General features: G+C 44.2%; 1 protein-coding gene across 1 annotated transcript; it reads left to right on the top strand.

Moving 5' to 3' along the window:
* Positions 1 to 20,765: 20,765 nt before the first annotated feature.
* LOC123086977 (uncharacterized) lies at positions 20,766 to 24,903 on the top strand. Its single transcript, XM_044508848.1, has 2 exons — positions 20,766 to 21,063; positions 24,539 to 24,903. The coding sequence occupies exons 1-2, from the start codon at positions 20,909 to 20,911 to the stop codon at positions 24,612 to 24,614; spliced, it is 231 nt and encodes a 76-aa protein (XP_044364783.1). The 5' UTR covers positions 20,766 to 20,908; the 3' UTR covers positions 24,615 to 24,903.
* The last annotated feature ends 653 nt before the right edge of the window (positions 24,904 to 25,556 follow it).

Raw genomic sequence — 25,556 nt, 5'->3', positions numbered from 1 at the left:
CAGGGACATATATGATGATCCTTGAGATATTCGCGATGTTTGACACCACAAAAGTAGAAATCAAGAAGGAGCATCAATTGTTGATGGTTGGTGAAACCACTAGTTTCAAAAAGGGCAAGGGCACGAAGGATACTTCATGAAACGGCAATTCAGCTGCTGCTCTAGTGAAGAAACCCAAGGTTGAACCCAAACCCGAGACTAAGTGCTTTTGTAATAAAGGGAACAGCCACTGGAGCAGAATTACCCTAGATACTTGGTAGATAAGAAGGCTGGCAAGGTCGATAGAAGTATATTGGATGTATTATGTTAATGTGTACTTCACTAGTACTCCTAGTAGCACCAGGGTATTAGATACCGGTTCGGTTGCTAAGTGTTAGTAACTCGAAATAAAAGCTACAGAATAAACGGAGACTAGCTAAAGGTGAGATGACGATATGTGTTGGAAGTATTTCCAAGGTTGATCAAATATCATACGCTCCCTCTACCATCGAGATTGGTGTTTGCGTTGAGCATAGACATGATTGGATTATGTCTATCGCAATACGGTTATTCATTTAAGGAGAATAACGGTTACTCTGTTTATTTGAATAATACCTTCAATGGTCTTGCACCTAAAATGAATGGTTCATTGAATCTCGATCATAGTGATACACATGTTCATGCCAAAAGATATAAGATAGTAATGATAGTACCACCTACTTGTGGCACTGCCACTTAAGTCATATCGGTATAAAACGCATGAAGAAGCTCCATGTTGATGGATCTTTGGACTCACTCATTTTTGAAAGGATTGAGACATGCGAACCATGTTTGTTGGTAGATATGCATGAAGAAACTCTATACAGATGGATCGTTTGGACTCACTTGATTTTGAATCACTTGAGACATGCAAATCATACCACATGGGCAAGATGACTGAAAGCCTCGTTTTCAGTAAAATGGAACTAGAAAGCAACTTGTTGGAAGTAATACATTTTGATGTGTGCAATCCAATAAGTGCTGAGGCATGTAGAGGATATCATTATGTTCTTACTTCACAGATGATTTGAGTAGATGTTGACTATATTTACTTGATGAATCACGAGTCTGAATTATTGAAAGGTTCAAGTAATTTCAGGGTGAAGTTGAAAGATCGTCGTGACAAGAGGATAAAATATCTATGATATGATCATAGAGATGAATATCTGAATTACGAGTTTGGCACAGAATTAAGACATTGTGGAAATTGTTTCACAACTAATACAGCCTGGAACACCGTAGTGTGATGGTGTGTCCGAACATCATAACTGCACCCTATTGGATATGATGCATACCATGATGTCTCTTATCGAATTACCATGATAGTTTATGGGTTGGGCATTAGAGACAACCACATTCACTTTAAATAGGGCACCATGTAATTCCGATGAGATGACACCATATGAACTATGGTTTAGAGAAACCTAAGCTGTCATTTCTTATAAGTTTGGGGCTGCGACGCTTATGTGAAAAAGTTTCAGGCTGATAAGCTCGAACCCAAAGCGGATAAATGCATCTTCATAGGACACCCAAAACAGTTGGGTATACCTCCTGTCTCAGATTCAAAAGCAATAAGGGATTGTTTCTAGAATCGGGTCCTTTCTCGATGAAAAGTTTCTCTCGAAAGAATTAAGTGGGAGGATGGTGGAGACTTGATGAGGTTATTGAACCGTCTCTTCAACTAGTGTGTGGCAGAGCACAGGGAGTTGTTCCTGTGGCACCTACACCAATTGAAGTGGAAGCTTATGATAGTGATCATGAAACTTCAGATCAAGTCACTACCAAACCTCGTGGGATGACAAGGATGCATACTACTTCAGAGTGGTACGTAATCCTGTCTTGGAAGTCATGTTGCTAGACAACAATGAACCTACGAGCTATGGAGAAGCGATGGTGGGCCCGGATTCCGATAAATGGCTCGAGGCCATGAAATCCGAGAGAGGATCCATGTATGAAAACAAAGTGTAGAATTTGGCAGAACGGCTTGATGGTCATAATGCTATTGAGTACAGATGGATTTTAAAAGGAAGACGGACAATGATGGTAGGTATCACCATTAAGAAAGCTCGACTTGTCGTTAAGATGTTTTCCGACAAGTTCAAGGAGTTGACTACGATGAGACTTTCTCACTCATAGCGATGCTAAGAGTCTGTTGGAATTATATTAGCGATTACTGCATTATTTATGAAATCTTGCAGATAGGATGTCAAAACATTGTTTCCTCGACGTTTTTGAGGAAAGGTTGTATGTGATACAAACCGGAAGGTTTTGTCAATCCTGAAAGATGCTAATAAGTATGCAAAGCTCCAGCAATCCTTCTAGGGACTGGAGTAAGCATCTCGGAGTTGGAATGTATGCTTTGATGATGATCAAGGATTTTGGGTTTATAAAAAGTTTATGAGAAACTTGTATTTCCAAAGAAGTGAGTGGGAGCACTATAGAATTTCTGATGAATATATGTTGTTGACATATTGTTGATCAGAAATGACGTAGAATTTCTGGAAAGCATATAGGGTTATTTGGAAAGTGTTTTTCAATGGAAAGCCTGGATTAAGCTACTCAACATTGAGCATCAAGATCTATAAGGATAGATCAAAATTCTTAATGATACTTTCAAATGAGCACATACCTTGACATGATCTTGAAGGTGTTCAAGATGGATCAATCAAAGAAGGAGTTCTTGCCTGAGTTGTAAGGTATGAAGTTAAGACTTAAAGCTCGACCACGGCAGAATAGAGAGAAAGGACGAAGGGCGTCCCCTATGCTTAAGACATAGGCCCTACAGTATGCTATGTTGTGTACCGCACCTGAAATGTGCCTTGCCATGAGTCAGTCAAGGGGTACAAGAGTGATCCAAGAATGGATCACAAGACAGCGGTCAAAGTTATCCTTAGTAACTAGTGGACTAAGGTATTTTCTCGATTATGGAGGTGGTAAAAGAGTTCGTCGTAAAGGGTTACGCTGATGCAAACTTTGACACTAATCCAGATTATTCTGAGTAGTAAACTGGATTCGTATAGTAGAACAGTTATTTGGAATAGCTCCAAATGTAGCGTAGTAGTTGCATCTACAAGATGACATAGAAATTTGTGAAGTACATACGGATCTGAAAGATTCAGACCCGTTGACTATAACATCTCTCACAAGCATAACATGTTCAAACCCAGAACTCATCGAGTGTTAATCACATGGTAATGTGAACTAGATTATTGACTCTAGTAAACTCTTTGGGTGTTAGTCACATGGGGATGTGACCTTGAGTGTTAATCACATATCGATGTGAACTGGATTATTGACTCTAGTGCAAGTGGGAGACTGTTGGAAATATGCCCTAGAGGCAATAATAAATTAGTTATTATGATATTTCCTTGTTCATGATAATCGTTTATTATCCATGCTAGAATTGTATTGATAGGAAACTCAGATACATGTGTGGATACATAGACAACACCATGTCCCTAGTAAGCCTTTAGTTGACTAGCTCGTTGATCAATAGATGGTTACGGTTTCCTGACCATGGACATTGGATGTCGTTGATAACGGGATCACATCATTAGGAGAATGATGTGATGGACAAGACCCAATCCTAAGCCTAGCACAAGATCATGTAGTTCGTATGATAAAGCTTTTCTAATGTCAAGTATCGTTTCCTTAGACCATGAGATTGTGCAACTCCCGGATACCGTAGGAGTGCTTTGGGTGTGCCAAACGTCACAACGTAACTGGGTGGCTATAAAGGTGCACTACGGGTATCTCCGAAAGTGTCTGTTGGGTTGGCACGAATTGAGACTGGGATTTGTCGCTCCGTGTGACGGAGAGGCATCTCTGGGCCCACTCGGTAGGACATCATCATAATGTGCACAATGTGATCAAGGAGTTGATCACGGGATGATGTGTTATGGAACGAGTAAAAAGACTTGCCGGTAACGAGATTGAACAAGGTATCGGGATACCGACGATCGAATCTCGGGCAAGTATCGTACCGATAGACAAAGAGAATTGTATACGGGATTGATTAAGTCCTTGACATCGTGGTTCATCCGATGAGATCATCGTGGAGCATGTGGGAGCCAACATGGGTATCCGGATCCCGCTATTGGTTATTGTCCAGAGAACGTCTCGGTCATGCCTGCATGGTTCCCGAACCCGTAGGGTCTACACACTTAAGGTTCAGTGATGCTAGGGTTATAGAGATATTAGTATGCGGTAACCCGAAAGTTGTTCGGAGTCCCAGATGAGATCCCGGATGTCACGAGGAGTTCCAGAATGGTCCAGAGGTAAAGAATTATATATAGGAAGTGCTATTTCGGCCATCGGGACAAGTTTCGGGGTCAGTGATATTGTACCGGGACCACCGGAAGGGTCCCGGGGGTCCACCGGGTGGGGCCACCTGCCCCGGGGGGCCACATGGGCTGTAGGGGGCGCGCCTTGGCCTATATGGGCCAAGGGCACCAGCCCCAAGAGGCCCATGCACCAAGAGATGAGGGAAAGGAAGAGTCCTAAGAGGGGAAGGCACCTCCGAGGTGCCTTGGGGAGGAGGGACTCCTCCCTTGGCCGCACCCTTCCTTGGAGGAAGGGCCAAGGCTGCGCCCCCCTATCCCTTGGCCCTATATATAGTGGGGGAAAGGGAGGGCAGCAACACCTAAGCCCTGGCGCCTCCCTCTCCCTCCCATGACACATCTCCCTCCTCCCGCGGCGCTTGGCGAAGCCCTGTTGGAATCCCGCTACTTCCACCACCACGCCGTCGTGCTGCTGGATCTCCATCAACCTCTCCTTCCCCCTTGCTGGATCAAGAAGGAGGAGACGTTGCTGCTCCGTATGTGTGTTGAACGCGGAGGTGCCGTCCGTTCGGCGCTAGGATCATCGGTGATTTGGATCACGACGAGTACGACTCCATCAACCCCGTTCTCTTGAACACTTCCGCGTGCGATCTACAATGGTATGTAGATCCACTCCTCCCTCGTTGCTAGATGACTCCATAGATTGATCTTGGTGACACGTAGGAAAATTTTGAATTATTGCTACGTTCCCCAACAGAGGTTTAGTCAACGGATCTGCTACATTCAGGTCCGTATGTACTTTACAAATATCTATGTCTCCATCTTGAACATTTTCATGAATGGAGTTGAAGCGACGCTTGATGTGTCTGGTCTTTTTGTGAAACCTGGGCTCCTTGGCAAGTGCAATAGCTCGAGTTTGATTGGCCCCGACGCATTGGGTATGACTCCTAGGTCGGTGATAAACTCCTTCACCCAAATTGCTTCATGCGCTGCCTCCAAGGCTGCCATGTACTCCGCTTCACATGTAGATCCCGCCACGACGCTCTGCTTACAACTGCACCAGCTTACTGCCCCACCATTCAAAATATACACGTATCCAGTTTGTGACTTAGAGTCATCCAGATCTGTGTCGAAGCTAGCGTCGACGTAACCTTTTACGACGAGCTCTTTGTCACCTCCATAAACGAGAAACATTTCCTTAGTCCTTTTCAGGTACTTCGGGATATTCTTGACCGCTGTCTAGTGTTCCTTGCCGGGATTACTTTGGTACCTTCCTACCAAACTTACGGCAAGGTTTACATCAGGCCTGGTACACAGCATGGCATACATAATAGAACCTATGGCTGAGGCATAGGGGATGACACTCATCTCTTCTATATCTTCTACCGTGGTCGGACATTGAGCTGAGCTCAATTTCACACCTTGCAACATAGGCAAGAACCCCTTCTTAGACTGGTCCATATTGAACTTCTTCAATATCTTATCAAGGTATGTGCTTTGTGAAAGACCTATGAGGCGTCTTGATCTATCTCTATAGATCTTGATGCCTAATATATAAGCAACTTCTCCAAGGTCCTTCATCGAAAAACTCTTATTCAAGTAGGCCTTAATGCTGTCCAAGAGTTCTATATCATTTCCCATCAAAAGTATGTCATCTACATATAATATGAGAAATGCTACAGAGCTCCCACTCACTTTCTTGTAAACGCGGGCTTCTCCATAAGTCTGTGTAAACCCAAACGCTTTGATCATCTCATCAAAGCGAATGTTCCAACTCCGAGATGCTTGCACCAGCCCATAAATCGAGCGTTGGAGCTTGCACACCTTGTTAGCATTCTTAGGATCGACAAAACCTTCCGGCTGCATCATATACAATTCTTCCTTAAGGAAACCATTAGGGAATGCCGTTTTGACGTCCATTTGCCATATCTCATAATCGTAGAATGCGGCAATTGCTAACATGATTCGGACGGACTTCAGCTTCGCTACCGGTGAGAAAGTCTCATCGTAGTCAACCACTTGAACTTGTCGATAACCCTTAGCGACAAGCCGAGCTTTATAGATGGTCACATTACCATCCGCGTATGTCTTCTTCTTAAAGATCCATTTATTTTCTATGGCTCGCCGCTCAACGGGCAAGTCAGTCAAAGTCCATACTTCTTTTCATACATGGATCCTATCTCGGATTTCATGGCTTCTAGCCATTTGTCGGAATCCGGGCCCGCCATCACTTCTTCATAGTTCGAAGGTTCACCGTTGTCTAACAACATGATTTCCAAGACAGGGTTGCCGTACCACTCTGGTGCGGAACGTGTCCTTGTGGACCTATGAATTTCAGTAGGAGCTTGATCAGAAGTATCTTGATCATCATCATTAACTTCCTCTCTAGTCGGTGCAGACACCTCAGGAACATTTTCTTGAGTTGCGCCATTTTCCGGTTCAAGAGGTAATACTTCATCAAGTTCTACTTTCCTCCCACTTACTTCTTTCGAGAGAAACTCCTTCTCTAGAAAGGATCCATTCTTGGCAACAAAGATCTTGCCTTCGGATCTGAGGTAGAAGGTATACCCAATAGTTTCTTTAGAGTATCCTATGAAGACGCATTTTTCCGACTTGGGTTCGAGCTTTTCAGGTTGAAGTTTCTTGACATAAGCATCACATCCCCAAACTTTCAGAAACGACAGCTTAGGTTTCTTCCCAAACCATAATTCATACAGTGTCGTCTCAACAGATTTCGACGGAGCCCTATTTAAAGTGAATGCGGCAGTCTCTAAAGCATACCCCCAAAAAGATAGCGGTAAATCGGCAAGAGACATCTTAGATCGCACCATATCTAATAGAGTGCGATTACGACGTTCGGACACACCATTACGCTGAGGTGTTCCAGGCGGCGTGAGCTGTGAAACTATTCCACATTTTCTTAAGTGTGTGCCAAACTCATGACTCAAGTATTCTCCTCCACAATCTGATCGCAGGAACTTGATTTTCCTGTCACGTTGATTCTCAACCTCACTCTGAAATTCTTTGAACTTTTCCAAGGTCTCAGACTTGTGTTTCATTAAGTAGACATACCCATATCTACTCAAGTCATCAGTGAGAGTGAGAACATAACGATAGCCACCGCGAGCCTCAACACTCATTGGACCGCACACATCAGTATGTATGATTTCCAATAAGTTGGTTGCTCGCTCCATTGTTCCTGAGAACGGAGTCTTGGTCATTTTACCCATGAGGCATGGTTCGCACATGTCAAATGATTCATAATCAAGAGACTCTAAAAGTCCATCTGCATGGAGCTTCTTCATGCGTTTGACACCTATGTGACCAAGGCGGCAGTGCCACAAGTATGTGGGACTATCATTATCAATCTTACATCTTTTGGTATTCACACTATGAATATGTGTAGCATTACGCTCGAGATTCATTAAGAACAAACCATTCACCATCGGAGCATGACCATAAAACATATCTCTCATATAAATAGAACAACCATTATTCTCGGATTTAAATGAGTAGCCATCTCGTATTAAACGAGATCCTGATACAATGTTCATGCTCAAACTTGGCACTAAATAACAATTATTGAGGTTCAAAACTAATCCCGTAGGTAAATGTAGAGGTAGCGTGCCGACGGCGATCACATCAACCTTGGAACCATTCCCGATGCGCATCATCACCTCGTCCTTCGCCAGTCTCCGCTTATTCCGCAGCTCCTACTTTGAGTTACAAATGTGAGCAACTGCACCGGTATCAAATACCCAGGAGCTACTACGAGTACTAGTAAGGTACACATCAATTACATGTATATCACATATACCTTTCGTTTTGCCGGCCTTCTTGTCTGCTAAGTATTTGGGGCAGTTCCGCTTCCAGTGACCACTTTCCTTGCAATAAAAGCACTCAGTCTCGGGCTTGGGTCCATTCTTTGGCTTCTTCCTGGCAGCTTGCTTGCCAGGCGCGGCAACTCCCTTGCCGTCCTTCTTGAAGGCTTTCTTACCCTTGCCCTTCTTGAACTTAGTGGTTTTATTCACCATCAACACTTGATGTTCCTTTTTGACTTCTACCTCTGCTGATTTCAGCATTGCAAATACTTCAGGAATGGTCTTTTCCATCCCCTGCATATTGAAAGTTCATCACAAAGCTCTTGTAGCTCGGTGGAAGCGACTGAAGGATTCTGTCAATGACCGCGTCATCTGGGAGATTAACTCCCAGCTGAGTCAAGCGGTTATGCAACCCAGACATAGTGATTATGTGCTCACTGACAGAACTGTTTTCCTCCATCTTACAGCTGAAGAATTTGTCGGAGACTTCATATCTCTCGACCCGGGCATGAGCTTGGAAAACCATTTTCAGCTCTTCGAACATCTCATATGCTCCGTGTCTCTCAAAACGCTTTTGGAGCCCCGGCTCTAAGCTGTAAAGCATGCCGCACTGAACGAGGGAGTAGTCATCGGTACGTGCCTGCCAAGCGTTCATAACGTCTTGTTCTGCAAGGAGAACAGGTGCGTCACCCAGCAGTGCTTGTAGGACATAATCTTTCTTGGCAGCTATGAGGATGATCCTCAGGTTTCGGACCCAGTCCGTGTAGTTGCTGCCATCGTCTTTCAGCTTGGTTTTCTCTAGGAACGCATTGAAGTTGAGGACTACGTTGGCCATTCGATCTACAAGACATATTGTAAAAAAAATTAGACTAAGTTCATGATAATTAAGTTCATCTAATCAAATTATTCAATGAACTCCCACTTAGATAGACATCCCTCCTGTAATCTAAGTATAACATGATCCGAGTTAACTAGGCCGTGTCCGATCATCATGTGAGACGGACTAGTCAACATCGGTGAACATCTTCATGTTGATCGTATCTTCTATACGACTCATGCTCGACCTTTCAGTCTTCTATGTTCCGAGGCCATGTCTGTACATGCTAGGCTCGTCAAGTCAACCTAAGTGTTTGCATGTGTAAATCTGTCTTACACCCGTTGTATGTGAACGTTGGAATCTATCACACCCGATCATCACGTGGTGCTTCGAAACAACGAACTGTCGCAATGGTGCACAGTTAGGGGGAACACTTTCTTGAAATTATTATGAGGGATCATCTTATTTACTACCGTCGTTCTAAGCAAACAAGATGCAAAAACATGATAAACATCACATGCAATCAAATAATAATAGTGACATGATATGGCCAATATCACATAGCTCCTTTGATCTCCATCTTGGGGCTCCATGATCATCTTGTCACCGGCATGACACCATGATCTCCATCATCATGATCTCCATCATTGTGTCTCCATGAAGTTGCTCGCCAACTATTACTTCTACTACTACGGCTAACGCGTTTAGCAATGAAGTAAAGTAATTTACATGGCGTTTCTCAATGACACGCAGGTCATACAAAAAATAAAGACAACTCCTATGGCTCCTGGCGGTTGTCATACTCATCGACATGCAAGTCGTGATTCCTATTACAATGGCATGAACATCTCATACATCACATATATATCATTCATCATTCATCACAACTTTGGCCATATCATATCACAAAGCACTTGCTGCAAAAACAAGTTAGACGTCCTCTAATTGTTGTTGCAAGTTTTACGTGGCTGAAATAGGGTTCTAGCAAGAACGTTTTCTTACCTACGTGAAAGCCACAACGTGATTTGTCAACTTCTATTTACCCTTCATAAGGACCCTTTTCATCGAATCCGCTCCAACTAAAATGGGAGAGACAGACACCCGCCAGCCACCTTATGCAACTAGTGCATGTCAGTCAGTGGAACCGGTCTCACGTAAGCATACGTGTAAGGTTGGTCCGGGCCGCTTCATCCCACAATACCGTTGAAGCAAGATAAGAATAGTAGCGGCAAGAAAGTTGACAACATCAACGCCCACAACAAATTGTGTTCTACTCGTGCAAGAGTACTACGCATAGACCTAGCTCATGATGCCACTGTTGGGGAACGTTGCAGAAAACAAAAATTTTCCTACGGTTTCACCAAGATCCATCTAGGAGTTCATCTAGCAACGATTGATAAGATTGCATCTACATACCTTTGTAGATCGCGAGCGGAAGCGTTCAAAGAACGGGGATGAGGGAGTCGTACTCCACGTGATCCAAATCACCGGAGATCCTAGCGCCGAACGAATGGCACCTCCGCGTTCAACACACGTACGGTCAGCGTGACGTCTCCTACTTCTTGATCCAGCAAGGGGAAGGAGAGGTTGAGGAAGATGGCTCCAGCAGCAGCACGACGGCGTGGTGGTGGTGGAGCTGCAGTACTCCGGCAGGGCTTCGCCAAGCTCTATGGAGGAGGAGGAGGTGTTAGAGAGGGAGAGGGAGGCACCAAAGGCGTGGTGTGAGAGGTCCTCCTTCCCCCACTATATATAGGGAGCCTAGGGGGGGCGCCGTCCCTAGGAGATGCAATCTCCTAGGGGGGCGGCGGCCAAGGGAGGAATCCCTCCTCCCCAAGGCACCTAGGAGGTGCCTTCCCCTTTTAGGACTCTTCATTTCTTGATCTTCTAGCGCATGGGCCTCTTGGGGCTGGTGCCCTTGGCCCATATAGGCCAAGGCGCACACCCCTACAGCCCATGTGGCCCCCGGGGCAGGTGGCCCCACCCGGTGGACCCCCGGGACCCTTTCGGTGGTCCCGGTACAATACCGGTGACCCCGAAACTTGTCCCGACGGTCGAAATAGCACTTCCTATATATAATTCTTTACCTCCGGACCATTCCGGAACTCCTCGTGACGTCCGGGATCTCATCCAGGACTCCGAACAACATTCGGGTTACTGCATATACATATCCCTACAACCCTAGCGTCACCGAACCTTAAGTGTGTAGACCCTATGGGTTCGGGAGACATGTAGACATGACCGAGACGACTCTCCGGCCAATAACCAACAGTGGGATCTGGATACCCATGTTGGCTCCCACATGCTCCTCGATGATCTCATCGGATGAACCATGATGTCGAGGATTCAAGCAACCCCGTATACAATTCCCTTCGTCAATCGGTATGTTACTTGCCCGAGATCGATCGTCGGTATCCCAATACCTCGTTCAATCTCGTTACCGGCAAGTCACTTTACTCGTACCGTAATGCATGATCCCCTGACCAGACACTTGGTCACTTTGAGCTCATAATGATGATGTATTACCGAGTGGGCCCAGTGATACCTCTCCGTCATACGGAGTGACAAATCCCAGTCTTGATCCGTGTCAACCCAACAGACACTTTCAAAGATACCCGTAGTATACCTTTATAGTCACCCAGTTACGTTGTGACGTTTGGTACACCCAAAGCACTCCTACGGTATCCGGGAGTTACACGATCTCATGGTCTAAGGAAAAGATACTTGACATTGGAAAACTCTAGCAAACGAACTATACGATCTTGTGCTATGTTTAGGATTGGGTCTTGTCCATCACATCATTCTCCTAATGATGTGATCTCGTTATCAATGACATCCAATGTCCATAGTCAGGAAACCATGACTATCTGTTGATCAACGAGCTAGTCAACTAGAGGCTTACTAGGGACATGTTGGTGTCTATTATTCACACATGTATTACGATTTCCGGATAACACAATTATAGCATGAATAAAGACAATTATCATGAACAAGGAAATATAATAATAATGCTTTTATTATTGCCTCTAGGGCATATTTCCAACAGTAGAAGCCCTCCGTGATGATGGCCCTCTTCCGGCGGAGCTCCGGAACAGGCCCCAAGATGGGATCTCGTGGATACAGAAAGTTGCGGCGGTGGAATTAGGTGTTTGGCTCCTGTTCTGATCATTTGGGGGTACGTGTGTATATATAGGAGGAAGGAGTACATTGATGGAGCACCAAGGGGCCCACGAGGCAGGGGGCGCGCCCTAGTGGGGGGCGCGCCCCCACCCTCGTGACCACCTCTTTGATCCCTTGCAGTAGGGTCCAAGTCTCCTGGATCACGTTCGGTGAGAAAATCACGTTTCGGAAGATTTTATTCCGTTTGGACTCCGTTTGATATTTTGTTTATCCGAAACACTGAAATAGGCAAAAAAACAGCAATTCTGGGCTGGGCCTCCGGTTAATAGGTTAGTCCCAAAAATAATATAAAAGTGGAAAATAAAGCCCAATATAGTCCAAAACAGTAGATAATATAGCATGGAGCAATCAAAAATTATAGATACGTTGGAGACGTATCAGGTTGCTCCCACAGAGCCCCTTGTCGACGAATCAACTCAGTTGCTCGTCCTGCGTCCGAACACCAAGAGGGCCAGTTAATTGTTCACGAGCCTGGTACCACAGAGGCTCCTGAAGCTAAAGAAGATCCAGCTGTCGACCCCAGTGCAGCTGAAGACATTGGTCCCCAAGACAATGTAGAAGATGATGAAGTCCTTCCTCAGATCAAGCACAACATGGTATCATCGCCTGTTCTCACGAACAGCGAGCTCATCAGAATTGGTCGTCCTCTGACGCCAATTGCTCAGGATGATTCATGGGCTGATCGCCCTCAAGACTCCCCCCGTCAAGCATCCCCAAGTACTCCCCCACCTCAAGCCACCACTCAGGTGCCTAAAGTTGATGACTTTGTGGTCCAGCCGACTCTCTCTCCAAAGGCGTCGCCCACACTCCGCAGGCTTCGCAAAGGACCAATGCCACAATTCACTTTGTCGAGCGTTCTAGAAGGAGAAGAGCAACATAACTTAGTGGCACGACAAGTGTTCCCTGACGCCACTCGAACTATGAACGTCTCTAAGTCCGAAGCAAAAGCTGCCGAAGACATTCCGGCTGCATCAGCCGATGAACAAGAAGAACCAAGAGAAGAAGAAGAAGAACGTGTTGCTACACCCCTGTCCAACCCTGAAGTTGTTCTCGAGGAGAACGAGTCTGTGCCCGACCCTCTAGCTACTCAAGTGGAGGTTGAAAACACTGAGGCGGCCACCCACAACACTACTGAAGCCAATGACATTGTCATGGCCGAAGCTAACGTGGCGCCTGAAGCTAATGTGATGCCAGAAATGAATGCACCTGAAGCCAATGTTGCACCTGAAGCAAATCCACATCTCGAAGACAATGCCTCTGCTCCTGTACCACCTCCAAGACCTCACACCATTGAGCAAGCATATGATCATGGTCAGCTTGTTACTGTCCGCTGGCCCATTCTGGTTCCTCCGCCTGCTCCCGGACCTCAGTTTGACTATCATGTGGAGCACAGGCCTCAGGTCCAGAAGCCAAAGCCAAGGCTGCCAAGGTTTCTAGGTACTGCAACTTCACTAGGATCTTTTAATGCAAATGGCTTCATTACACACAACACTTTCTTTGATAGTGACAAGAACCCCTACTCCAAGCCAAGAATTTCATCTGATCGGTTCTGGAGCTATCAGCAGCGCAGTTACTATTCATGTGTTCTCGATGATCAAGGACGCATCTTTCCCCATATATGCGTCTAGACAGTGAAGCTATTGTTGGACTGCCCTACTTAGAAGAAGCTCTTGACTGTTTCCGTGATGCTGGTCTCCTGAACTTTGTGACTGATAAAGAGCATTGGAATGAAGAGCTTCTGCTACAATTCTATGCTACCCTCCACATTCGCGGCTACAACAGGGATCCGAAGACTTGGATCATTGAGTGGATGACAGGCGATGTACACCATGAAGCCAAAGCCCAAGACATCATTGAGCTTATTTCCCTTCCCACTCCTGATGAACACTATGAACCAGGTTGTCAGCTTCACCGCAATGCCTTGGAGAGCATTTTTCACAAGCCAGAGCCCAACATGAGCCAAATGTTGAGCATGATGAAGCCACTGCCCCAAGACGTTGAATATCCAAAGGATTTCTTTGTTGAAGACCTAGAGTATCTACCCCGCGCTATTTATCACATTATCAGGCAAACTCTCTGGCCTGTCAAAGGACATTCTCCTGCAGCGAAGCTTGAAGGATCAATGAAGACATTGGTTTTCTATATCTTCAATGACATCAGCTTCAATGCTCAAGACTTCTTCATCAGGTAATTGGCTGCATCTGGCTCCGATATATTTGGTCTGAAGTTCTATGCTCGCTGGGTAATGCGCCTCATCAAGCTTCACTCTGCTATCAACTATCAGCCTTCTGCGCGCAATCATCTTATATTATTGCTAGAGGTTGATCTCTCTGTCGAAGCCATATACCCAGAGCCTGCCAAGGAGCCAATTTATCTTCACAACGTCGATCATCAAAGTTTCACCCAGCCCATTGAAGGAGTTCAGGCCATCACTCATGTTTATCCTTTGGCTGACAATACACGTGTCCCTCGTGCCCAAACTGAAGCCACTAAAAGCATAATTACCCAAAGTCCTCAGAAGCGATCTCGTGTTCTCAATGACCGAGAGCTTCTCGTCACCCTACATCAGTGTAACACCCTCGATGCGACTATAGCTCCCACGTGTCGAGGCACGACTTAGAGACATAATCGCATTGAAGGCATATGTCGCAAGTTAGGCAATCTAAATGCAATGAGATGAACATGCTACAGCACCCAAACATGACACCAAAATACATGGCAGGGATGCATTCAAGATGCTTAACAAAAGTCTAGCACTGAGCTACGGCCAATTCATCCATTAACAGGTTTAAACAATCATGGCAAAAATGCATATGACAAACAGATCTCAGACTTCCAAAATAAAAGAGAACCCAACATGCGACACATGCCTTCAATGCGATTATGTCTCTAAGTCGTGCCTCGACACGTGGGAGCGATAGTCGCATCGAGGGTGTTACAATCAGAAACGGGATAAGCATCATGACTGGCTCAAGCGTCAAATGCAAAGCCTCTTGGTGGATGTTAATTGCATCCGCAACCTTGCCATCAAGAATGTATTTGTCACTCATGAAACCTGTCGCCGGTCGTGGAAGAGTCTGACATTGCTGAGCTCTGAAGATGATCTCCAACAGGATGGCTTCGCTGAGAGATTCAAGTTTGATTCCACTCCTCCCAGGAATGCTCACCTATGTCGAACTCCCTCACTTGAAGACTCTGACTACTCATCCTTAGCGGCAACTGTCAATGCCAGAGCCATTGATGACCAAGATGATGCTACTTCACCACCTCCAACTTCGTCGCGCATCGACACTGCACCAAGTTCTTCTGCACCACCAAACCTCAACGACGACCCTGCTGCTTCACCTACTCCTCATGGGAACGCGTAGAGGCTCTCTGTCTTCAAACCTTTTTGGTCATTACTGACAAAAGGGGGAGAAGCATATGAGTTGATAGTCTTCAAGCGGGTCCATATGGGTGGTTGCTATACTTTTGCTACATTTGCCAAGTGCTTACAACTCTTGCTTTTGATACATTTGGTTCTTTGAGTTGTAACACTTAAACTTGATGGTCGTCTGCTACCTTTGCTGTCAACTATGTGATGCGATGATAAATTCCGCACAAAGTCATTTTGCAGACGTCCATTTTTCATTATGCATGTCATTATCTTCGTTATATCTCTTCATGCATGATGAATTGTCTTCATAAGTTGAAGAGGATCTCCACAAGTACAACCTGCCATGTGCATTTGCATTCGAAAGCAAAATACTTATATGCACATCTTCAGGGGGAGCCTTTTTCTACTTACGAAGACAATACCTCAATCCTTTACAATTTCACATACTTTTATCCCCGTTGAAAACTTCAACCAGTTTGTCATCAATCACCAAAAAGGAGGAGATTGTAAGTGCATCTAGTGCCACCCCTAGTTGGTTTTGGAGTATTGACGACAAACCTGGTTGAGGGACTAATGTGTTTGTGAGAATTGCAGGATAACACAGGTAGTAGTCCCTCATTGATTCGGTTTACCTACCGGAGATGACCCCTAAAAATGTGTGAAGACATTGAAGATAATGGTGGTATGTGAAGATATTCACATTGAAGACTATGACATGAGAAGACATCACATGAAGTCTTTGGAGCGCGAAGACATAGTTGTTTCGTAGTTTCATTTTTCTTCCTTGTTGAGTCATAGGAACCACCGTACTGTTAAGTGGGGTCCAAGTGAACAAAGTCAGAGTGACTAAAGTGATGCTCAACCAAATCCTAAGTCTTCGAGCAAAGACAATGAGAGCAAATCTTATCCTGAGTTGGATGAGTCAGCTTTACTTGTAGCCCAAGTCAAGTTGCCGCGTGTGTTTGAAATCTGACCGTTGGAACACGTGTCGGTTCCTAAGTGACCCAGGGTCATTTCAGACAAATCAGGTCGGGTTGCCTAGTGGCTATAAATAGCCCACCCCTTTGTCTGCTCGGAGTTAGTGCACGGCTTTTGTCGTTTGAGAGCAACCCACCTCCGAAGCCTTTGAGAGAGAAATCCTTGCGAGGACAAAGCCCTAAACACCCAGATCCAAAGAGTGTTAGGCATCACTGAAGTATTTCTGTTTGTGTGATCTGAAGACTTGTTACACTTGAGGATTATGAATCCTCCAGCCGGTTAGGCGTCGCGTTCTGAGGATCCAGGAGTCATTGTGGATCACCGGTGAACGAAGTCTGTGAAGGTTTGAAAGTCTACCTTGAAGACTTACCTGAGTGATTGGGCGAGGACTGGGTGTCCTTAGCTCAAGGGGAATAAGGTGAAGACACGATCTTCTGAGTTGAATCTCGGCCTCCCTAACGAGACGTACAGTTGTCACAGCAACTGGAACTGGTCCAACAAATCCATTGTCTTCACCAAGCAACTGGTTCTGTCTCTTCTTTCTCTTTTACATACAGCTTGCTTCGTGAAGTCATTGACTGCTTGCATTATCTGTTTGACTTCACTGTGTGACTACTTGTCCTGATTGGCTTCATACTATCTTCCATCCTGATCCTTACTGCCTAGCTGCTAATAGTCTTCGTGCTTTCACTTCATTGAATACTTGACTATGGCTTGCCTAGTGTAGTCTACCTTCCGCTACATGTTAATATGTTCATTTCTATCGTTTGTCTTCGAAACTTCCATGTTTTGAAGACTTTCATAAAAATCGCCTATTCACCCCCCTCTAGTCGATAACTAGCACTTTCATCCATAAACCCCGGGGTGACAATAATCGGGATACTTTCCGGTGATGACCGTAGTTTGAGGAGTTCATGTTTTCACTATGTGTTAATGTTTTGTTCCGGTTCTTTATTAAAAGGAGGCCTTAATATCCCTTAGTTTCCTTATGGCCCCCGCTACCACAGGAGGGTAGGACAAAAGATGTCATGCAAGTTCTTTCCATAAGCACGTATAATTATTTACGGAATACATGCCTATATTATATTTATGAACTGGAGCTAGTTTTTGCATCGCCCTAGGTTATGACTGTTATATGATGAATATCATCTAATGAATCTACCGATCCAATGCCTATGAATTTCCTACATATTGTTCTTGCTAAGTTACTACTGCTGCTGTTATTATTACACTTGCTACAAAATCATTGCTATCACTGTTACTGTTACTATTGCTGTCACTACTACTATAAAAACTTTCATATTACTGTGCTATTCATTACTTTGCTGTAGATATTTAATCTTCAGGTGTGGTTGAATTGACAACTCAACTGCTAATACTTGCAAATATTCTTTGGCTCCCCTTGTGTCGAATCCATAAATTTGGGTTGAATACTCTTCCCTCAAAAACTATTGCGATCCCCTATACTTGTTGGTTATCAAGACCTTTTTCTGGCGCCGTTGCCGGGGAGCATAGCTATATTTGTTGAGTCACTTGGGATTATTATCTATTTGTCACTATGAAGAATCTGAAAGATATCAAGACTAAGATTTTTCCCTCTAAGACGAGGGGAGGTAAGGAACTGCCATCTAGCTCTGCACTTGATTCACCTTCTATTTTAATTAGACTCGCAACACCACCGCAATGCTATTAATCCTGATATGTCGCATGTTATTGATGATGCTACTTCTATGAATGCTACTCATGATGATGCCAATGTTGGGGATATCGCTTATCGGAAACTTATCAGTCGACCCATGATAAGGGGTAAATCGGCGAGTTTATCGGCATATCGGCTGATTTATCGCCATATCGGCTGATTTATCGGCCGATTTATCTTATCGCTCTGACGGCGGTAAGCGATAAATCGGCCGATTTATCGGCATATCGGAAGATATCTTGAACAGTGGATGATGCTAGTACCTTGTTTGATAATAATATGCCACTAGGTGAATTTCTTGATGAACAATTGCTAGAGCTAAAGATATGGAGCATGTTGAAACTGATGAAGTGCTTAAAACTGAAAATCTTGAAACACCTATTAGACCTAGCTCTCCTAGATATGAATTTCCTAAGGTACTTGAATGTTATGTTATGGATGAGGAGACAGCTAGAAATTTTCTTGCTTGCAATGATAGAGACAATCTTAAGAATTATTATGCAACCTGAAAGAAAAATCTTTGAATGCTAGAATGAAAATGTGATCCTAAATTTGCTACTTCACCTATCTTTGTTGATGACAAGGATTATGAATTCTCTGTCGACCCAGAGTTAATTACTTTGGTTGAATCTGATTCTTTGCATGGCTATGAAACTGATATTGTTGTGGCACACCTTACCAAATTAAATGATATAAACCGCTTTATATCTTTTTTGTTTGCTTTCGCTTTATCTGCTATTATTTAGTGGGTTTCTATGTTTTTCTTTTTCTCTTCTTTTTTGTTTTCGTTTTATTTCCCTTTTTCCTTTTTTCCTTTTCTATTTTCTATTTTACTCTTTATTAATTTCAAATTTTCAAAAAAATGTTCAAAAATTCAAAAAATGTTAATAATGTGAAGAAAGTCACTTCTTTGCAAAAATATTCGAAATTGAGATTAGGTTATTGTTTTTAAAAATGTTCACTTTTTTAAAGAAATGTTCGGGAGTTTCGACAAAAAGTGTTTATATGTTTTTTCGGAAATCCAGAAATTGTCCACATTTTTCAAAAAAATCTTCGAGATTTCTTTAAAGAATTCAAAAATTGTTTGGAATGTCAAATATTTGTTCACACTTTAAAAAGCAGTCATGATTTAGAACATTGTTCATTTTTTCAAAAGTTTCCCTTAAAAACGTAAAAAACAAATTCATGTTTAAGAATTTTGTTCTTGTTTTTTTAAAAACTTTTCAGTTTTTTAAATTTTGTTCAGGTAATTCAAAAACTATTTCAGTTTTTCATTTTTCAGATTTGCATTTTTTTCATGTTTTCTAAAATGTGTTCAAACAATAGAATATCTGTATGCTACAGTAAACATGATGTTTCAGTGAATATCCCACTATAGTGAGATTTTAAATTTTGTTCATATTGTCATCTATCACAAGCAACCATAAGGTAGCATCACATGTAGTTTTTCTTTTAGGAAAACTCGCTCCACTTCATTGCTCACATATAGAGCTCCCTGAAATAGGACCGTCCCCAAGTTCTTGAGGACTATTTCCGACCTGGCCCACTAGCGCCATAGAGAAACAAAAAAGTAGCAGAATATGAGCGCGCAAGGGGATTCGAACCTAGGTCGTTTCGATATTGCGTAGTGCCTTGCACGACTTTTGACTTCGTGTTTACATAGGAGTCGCATTCTAGCTAAGGTAATAGACCAGAGGTGTTTTTTTATTTCTCCTTTCTTTCCTTTTTTTGTTCCTTCCATTCTTTGTTTGGTGTTCTTATGTTTCTCTGGCTTTCTCTTTTTTGTTACTGTAATTCATTTTTTCTTTTGGTTTCCTTTTTTTCATTCTACATTCTTTCCTTTGTTCTTATTTTTTTCTTCAGGTTTCTTTTTATTTTTCATTTTATTCTTTGTTTCGTTTTGTTTTTCATTCTATATTCTTATATACATAATTAACATTTTTTTCAAATACTTGTTCAACATTCTTAAAATACTTGTTCACCACTCTTTTATACATGATCAATATTTTTTTAAATACTTGTTCAATATTTTTCGAATACTCTATCAACATTTTTCAAATACTTGTTCAACATTTTTATATACATGATCATCATTTTTTCAAATACTTGTCCAACATTTTTTTAAATACTTGTTCAACATTTTTATATACATGATTAACATTTTTTTCAAAAATGTGTTCAACATATTTATATACATGATAAAAAAATTCAAATACTTATCCAACATGTTTTTTCAAATACTTGTTCAACATTTTATATACATGATCAACATTTTTTCAAAAACTTGTTTAACATTTTTTAAATACTTGATCAACATTTTTCAAATGCTTGTTCAACATTTTTATATACATGTTCAATATTTTTTCAAATACTTGTTCAACATTTTTCAAATACTTTTTGAAGAGTGTTTTTTAGTATATATATATATATATATATATATATATATTAAAGTAGTAACAAAAGTAAAAAAAAGAAAAAAACATGAAATAAACAAAACAGAAAACAGGCTGGTGTTTACTGTCTCGTTTAAGGAGCTGCACATTGCGGATAATGGCCCATCATAAGGCCTTTAGTTGCTATAGGTGGGCCTAGCTCAGCTGGATCTTGCGAACAATTCCAGAATCTGAATTATTCGGCCTCCCCCACGATCCAGGAAGCAGGAAGGCACGAAGTGCAGGCAAAGGGGGATTCCAGTCCGGCCGCCGCCACGACACACCGGACCGGCGAAAGCGAGAGACGGAGATGGCGCTCACCAACTTCATCGTGACGGCGGCGGTGGTGGGCGGGGCGCTGCTTCTCTTCACTACCGACGTCCGCAAGTCCGGCGCCGTCTTCCGCCGCAACGCCCGCCAAATCCGACAGTGGCTCGAGGAGGACACCGCCTCCGCCGCATCCAAGTATCGCTACCAAACCGCCCCCTCCCTTGCTTGCCTCCCTGCTTCTGTTCTTGTTCTACTTATTAGGACTTAGATGTGGATGCTAATTTTAGCACGCCTGTTAATTGGACTAGGGTTCGCCGCCTAGGTTTAAGCATGGTAGTCGTTTTAGAATCGGGGAAAAAAATAGAAGTTGGGGTGATCCTGTTTTTCTACTGTCTAATCTTGGTGTAGCTGTTCGAGTAGACGTTCTGAACTAATTTGCAGCAACTGTTATTAGGGGGGATTCTAGTCAGTTAATATTCTTGAGGCAACCATGCTGTTATAAAGCTGATTGATTGGTGGATTTGAATTCTGGGTGGCTAGGCGCATTGCGAGGAGCTAGGGACCAAGACAGATGAGGTTGAATTGTCTTGATCCTGCCAAAGAAATTTACTTCTATTCTGAAAAACGGAAGCATGTTTTTAGAAGTTCAGGGTTAAATTTCCAAATCTGAGCTTTATAGCAAAGCAAAGAGGATCAAGACAAGCATAGTCTGTGACTTCTTCGATCCACTTGGGTTAGTTGGTGCTTTTGCAAGCTTTTTGCCCTTTCAAGTGATTTTGCTGATTGGCCTGATAGTCCAAAGTTTATACGTTAATGGCTCAAGGGGAATACTCATACTAATGCTTTAGGAATGACAACAATGATGTATTTGGTCATAAGGCTGTGGAAAGATTTCTAGATTCAGAAGTGTCTCCACATATTGTGCCACATCATGGTACTGTGCCGAGTTTGAGCTGGGTTGAGCTAGGCTTTCGTTTATGTGGTTCTGTCTGGTTGGACTTAGCTAGATAAGGCTGGGAGGGATTTGCGCTGTCCCTGGTCTTTGATCAAATGTCATACTCCCTCTGTTCACTTCTGTAAGATGTTTTAGATAGCCGAAATTGAACTGTTTTAGGTGTTGTCTTAAATGTCTAAAACGTCTTACATAAGTGAACGGAGGGAGTATTACTCTTGCAACAGTACATGCTAAATACATGCTGGTGCCTACAGAAAGAAACACTCAATCTGTTACATTTACAAAGAAACTATGTTTCAAGAAATTTGTGTATTATCACCTAAAAAATGTTCTCGTGCTCTATGGTTAGCAGTTGAAATTTTACCCCGTCAGTTTTAACGATTAGGGATTTAAATTAACTCCACTTATCATACTTACAAATGAGCAATTAATCAGTGTTGGAAAAGATATGCAGCTCTCCTGCGTGTCCGAGAAAAAAAATGTGTAGGAAAAGTATGTATGACTGTACTGTACACTTTGGCTATCTTAAACCTATTTTAATGTGTGGTCCTGACTGATATAGTATTTTTCTTAGGTCTTAGTTTGGCCTTTACCATTAAATCTACATTTACACTCTGCATATGGCAACATCTTTACATAATTACACTGTGTGTGTTTGACTGGTCTCACTTCTTTGTTAACCATAATTACTGAATTATACCTGTGGGATGGGAAAAAACCAAAAAAATAGTTCAATTGTTTACTAGCTATAAAACCCATGATTGCATTCCATCCCTGAGGCTAGTTCTTGCTCTATTTTAAGCTACTTGTAGATCAACTCTACTTAATTTTTGTATAATTGCATCAACTTGTAAAAGCACATCTAAATATTACATTATCATGCAGTTCATGTTTTTTGATCAAGTTTATAAGGGAGATCAGTTCGAAAACCAGACATAGCGGCCCAGTTTATAAGGAAAACTAGGCCAAGAGCCGCACAAGCGACGAAGCCTTGTCGATCACACGACACAAGCCTACAGCTGTACCAAGAACACCCCCAAATCCGGAGGGCCGGCCGACGTCCCCCTCTTGCAGGCGAGCCGCAACGTTGCACGGCACGGACGCCTTATAGCCCTCGCTACATGAGACAACTGTCTGCAGATCACAAACGATGCGCCAAAAATCCGAGGCCGCTGCCTCGACGTGCCAGCCAGATCGATCCCGTGGGTCGTGTCAACCGGGCCGACGATCTCGCTACCTTTGCAGCACTAGGTCGTCACCCATGTAATGCAGACCCATGGGCCAACCTCATGGACTGCCGTTGCATCACCATCTGAGGCCACCGCCTCGGCGCACATCCACCGCCCGGAACCACCGCTTCGGCATCCACAAACCCAGATCACAATGCAGCCATACAAACTGTCATGAACCAGCCTGACCAGATAGCAGCACCAAGAGAAGAGAGATTGCTGCACAGTGATGCCCATAGGCAGCACCACTGGACTCCAAGAGCCATTGCCAGCCGAGCACGACAACCCAGATCAAACATGAGGACACTGGATACACCAGCGATGCCTTCAAGAAGGGAATGGACACACACGAGCGCCCTCATGGCTGAGCTTTCGCTCGATCCATGTATAGCGCAAGCAACCAAGAGAGCGAGGAGCCGAAGCCTGCTCGGAGTAGTATCTCCACAGCGACACCTTCAACAAGAACGTAGTGCCAGTCACTCTCGAGCAACTCTGGAGGCACAGACGCCGCCACCCAAAAACTTCTGCCCACCACCAAATCCCTCCTCTGCTGGAGAAGGCTGATTCACGGTGGATGGCGGGGGCCTCTCTCTCGTCTCCTCGGCTCTCCTCCATCCGTCTCCTCTTCCCCGACCCTCTCCACCCGGCTTCTTGTCGTCTGTCACCGGCCAGCCTCAGATCCAGTCCGCCCCAGTGGCGCAGCCTCCCTTGGCCCACCGGCGCTGCAGGTTTCCCGCGACCTAGGACCGACGTGCGGAGGTGTCGGGCGCATCCTTGCAGGTTGTAAGGATGCCTCGGCCTGTTGCCGCATGCTTCCGGCCCGTGCCGGGGGGGGGGGGGGCATTAGGGAGGATGACCGCATCCCGGCCTTGGCTGCTCTGCTGTGGTGCTGGTGCACTCCTGGAGAAATTCAAGCTCAGATCCCTTGTCCGAGCCAACAGCCGCGGCATGGATGCGCCGCTAACCTCCATGGAGGCGTGGCCGCGGAGTTGCACCTCTGCTCCCACCGTTTAGTCAGGCCTCATCGAGCTTCTGCTCTGCAAGACCTTGCTCTACTCAACCCGCTGTGAGCCCCGACCTTGACCATTCTGCTTCGGCCTGCTCGGGTCTATGTCTCCAGGAGAAATCCTATGATTTAGTATTCCAGATCGGGCAACGGTAGTGTCCGGGAGACGGCTTGAAACAAGAGAGATCATGCAGTTCATGTGTGATGTGTCTGTATGCTACTCTTAGTTGGCCTTAAATCATTTCTCGGTACAAATAGTTTGCTTTGCAGCAGCATGCAGCAAAAAAAAAAAATTCCTTGTTCCTCGTACCACATGATGTGTTCGGAACAATGCCATCTTCACCTAATTATCGAGATGATCTTACTGAACTAATGGCCATTGGTTAATATACATAGCACTTGTTGTACTTCGGTTGTTTAGGAATAATACTTCTACTTATTGTTTACTGCAATTGATCGTTAAATTAAACAATGCTGCAGGTCTGCAAAAGAAGCAGTTCCGCCTCCCAAGAAGCTGGATACAGAGGTTCCCAAGGACAAGCCAAAGGATCACTGAAATGGACGACAAAAATATGTTTCCATTCTGAGAGAAGTATGTTCAGCCAAAGGGTCACTGAAATGGACCGCTGGATCGCATAGATATAACTTTTGTCGAAGTTAGTCAACCTGTTCTACCCTTGCCGAGTGATAGAGATCTGTAGCTCATAAATACACGCACGGCGAAATATGTTTTCGTTCGAGATAAGCATTTTGGCGCTTGTGTAGATGCAGAATAAGAACGGAGCAACCGATTGGCAGTTACTTTCTTTACGACGACCTAACTATCAAGAGTTCTCTTTGAAGCCTTTGATGTGTGGATCTTCTATCCACTCCTTGGAGAGGGTTCTTACATAGTTAGCGCACATACTGAATGATTCCAATTTTCAGCAGTGAACCACTTTGCAGAGCTGCCGAGCTGTGGTTTGTGAACCGTTGGCGCAATCACCTGTACGTGGGCGTACTGGACTGCCTAGCATCTCGTCATAATTGATTGAAGAAATTACGGAGGACCCTGACCTCTTGAGATCGACACAGAGACAGAGGTCATCCACTGACGTTTGATTGGTGGAGAAGTAGGGGCAGCAGAGCGGATGTGCCCCTCCCTAAGGCCAACTCCACCGCGCGACCATATTCTCTCCGTCCCTGTCAGTTTGGGGTAAAAAGGACAAACGAGACGGCCCAGTGCGCGGGCGCAAACGGACTTTTGTCCGCTTTGTGTTCGCTTTCGACCCATCCCCGACCCAAAGTTGCGCCGGTTTTGGGATGAAACGAACAGCGCGTGGATGGGCGGGACGCGCGCGCTTGTCCTTCCCTGGCCCGCCTGTCGGTGGGAGAAACCAAACCTCATGCTTGGCGCGGCACGGCGAGGAGTTGGAGGCCGCGCGGCGCAAGGCCGCTGCCGACGAGAAGGAGGACCTCGTCAACAAAGCGCACGCCATCCTCATGCTTGGCATGGGCC

The sequence above is a fragment of the Triticum aestivum genome, chromosome 4A (assembly GCF_018294505.1).
Source record: "Triticum aestivum cultivar Chinese Spring chromosome 4A, IWGSC CS RefSeq v2.1, whole genome shotgun sequence".
Classification (NCBI taxonomy): Eukaryota; Viridiplantae; Streptophyta; class Magnoliopsida; order Poales; family Poaceae; genus Triticum; species Triticum aestivum.
This window is presented reverse-complemented; position numbering and strand designations above follow the sequence as displayed.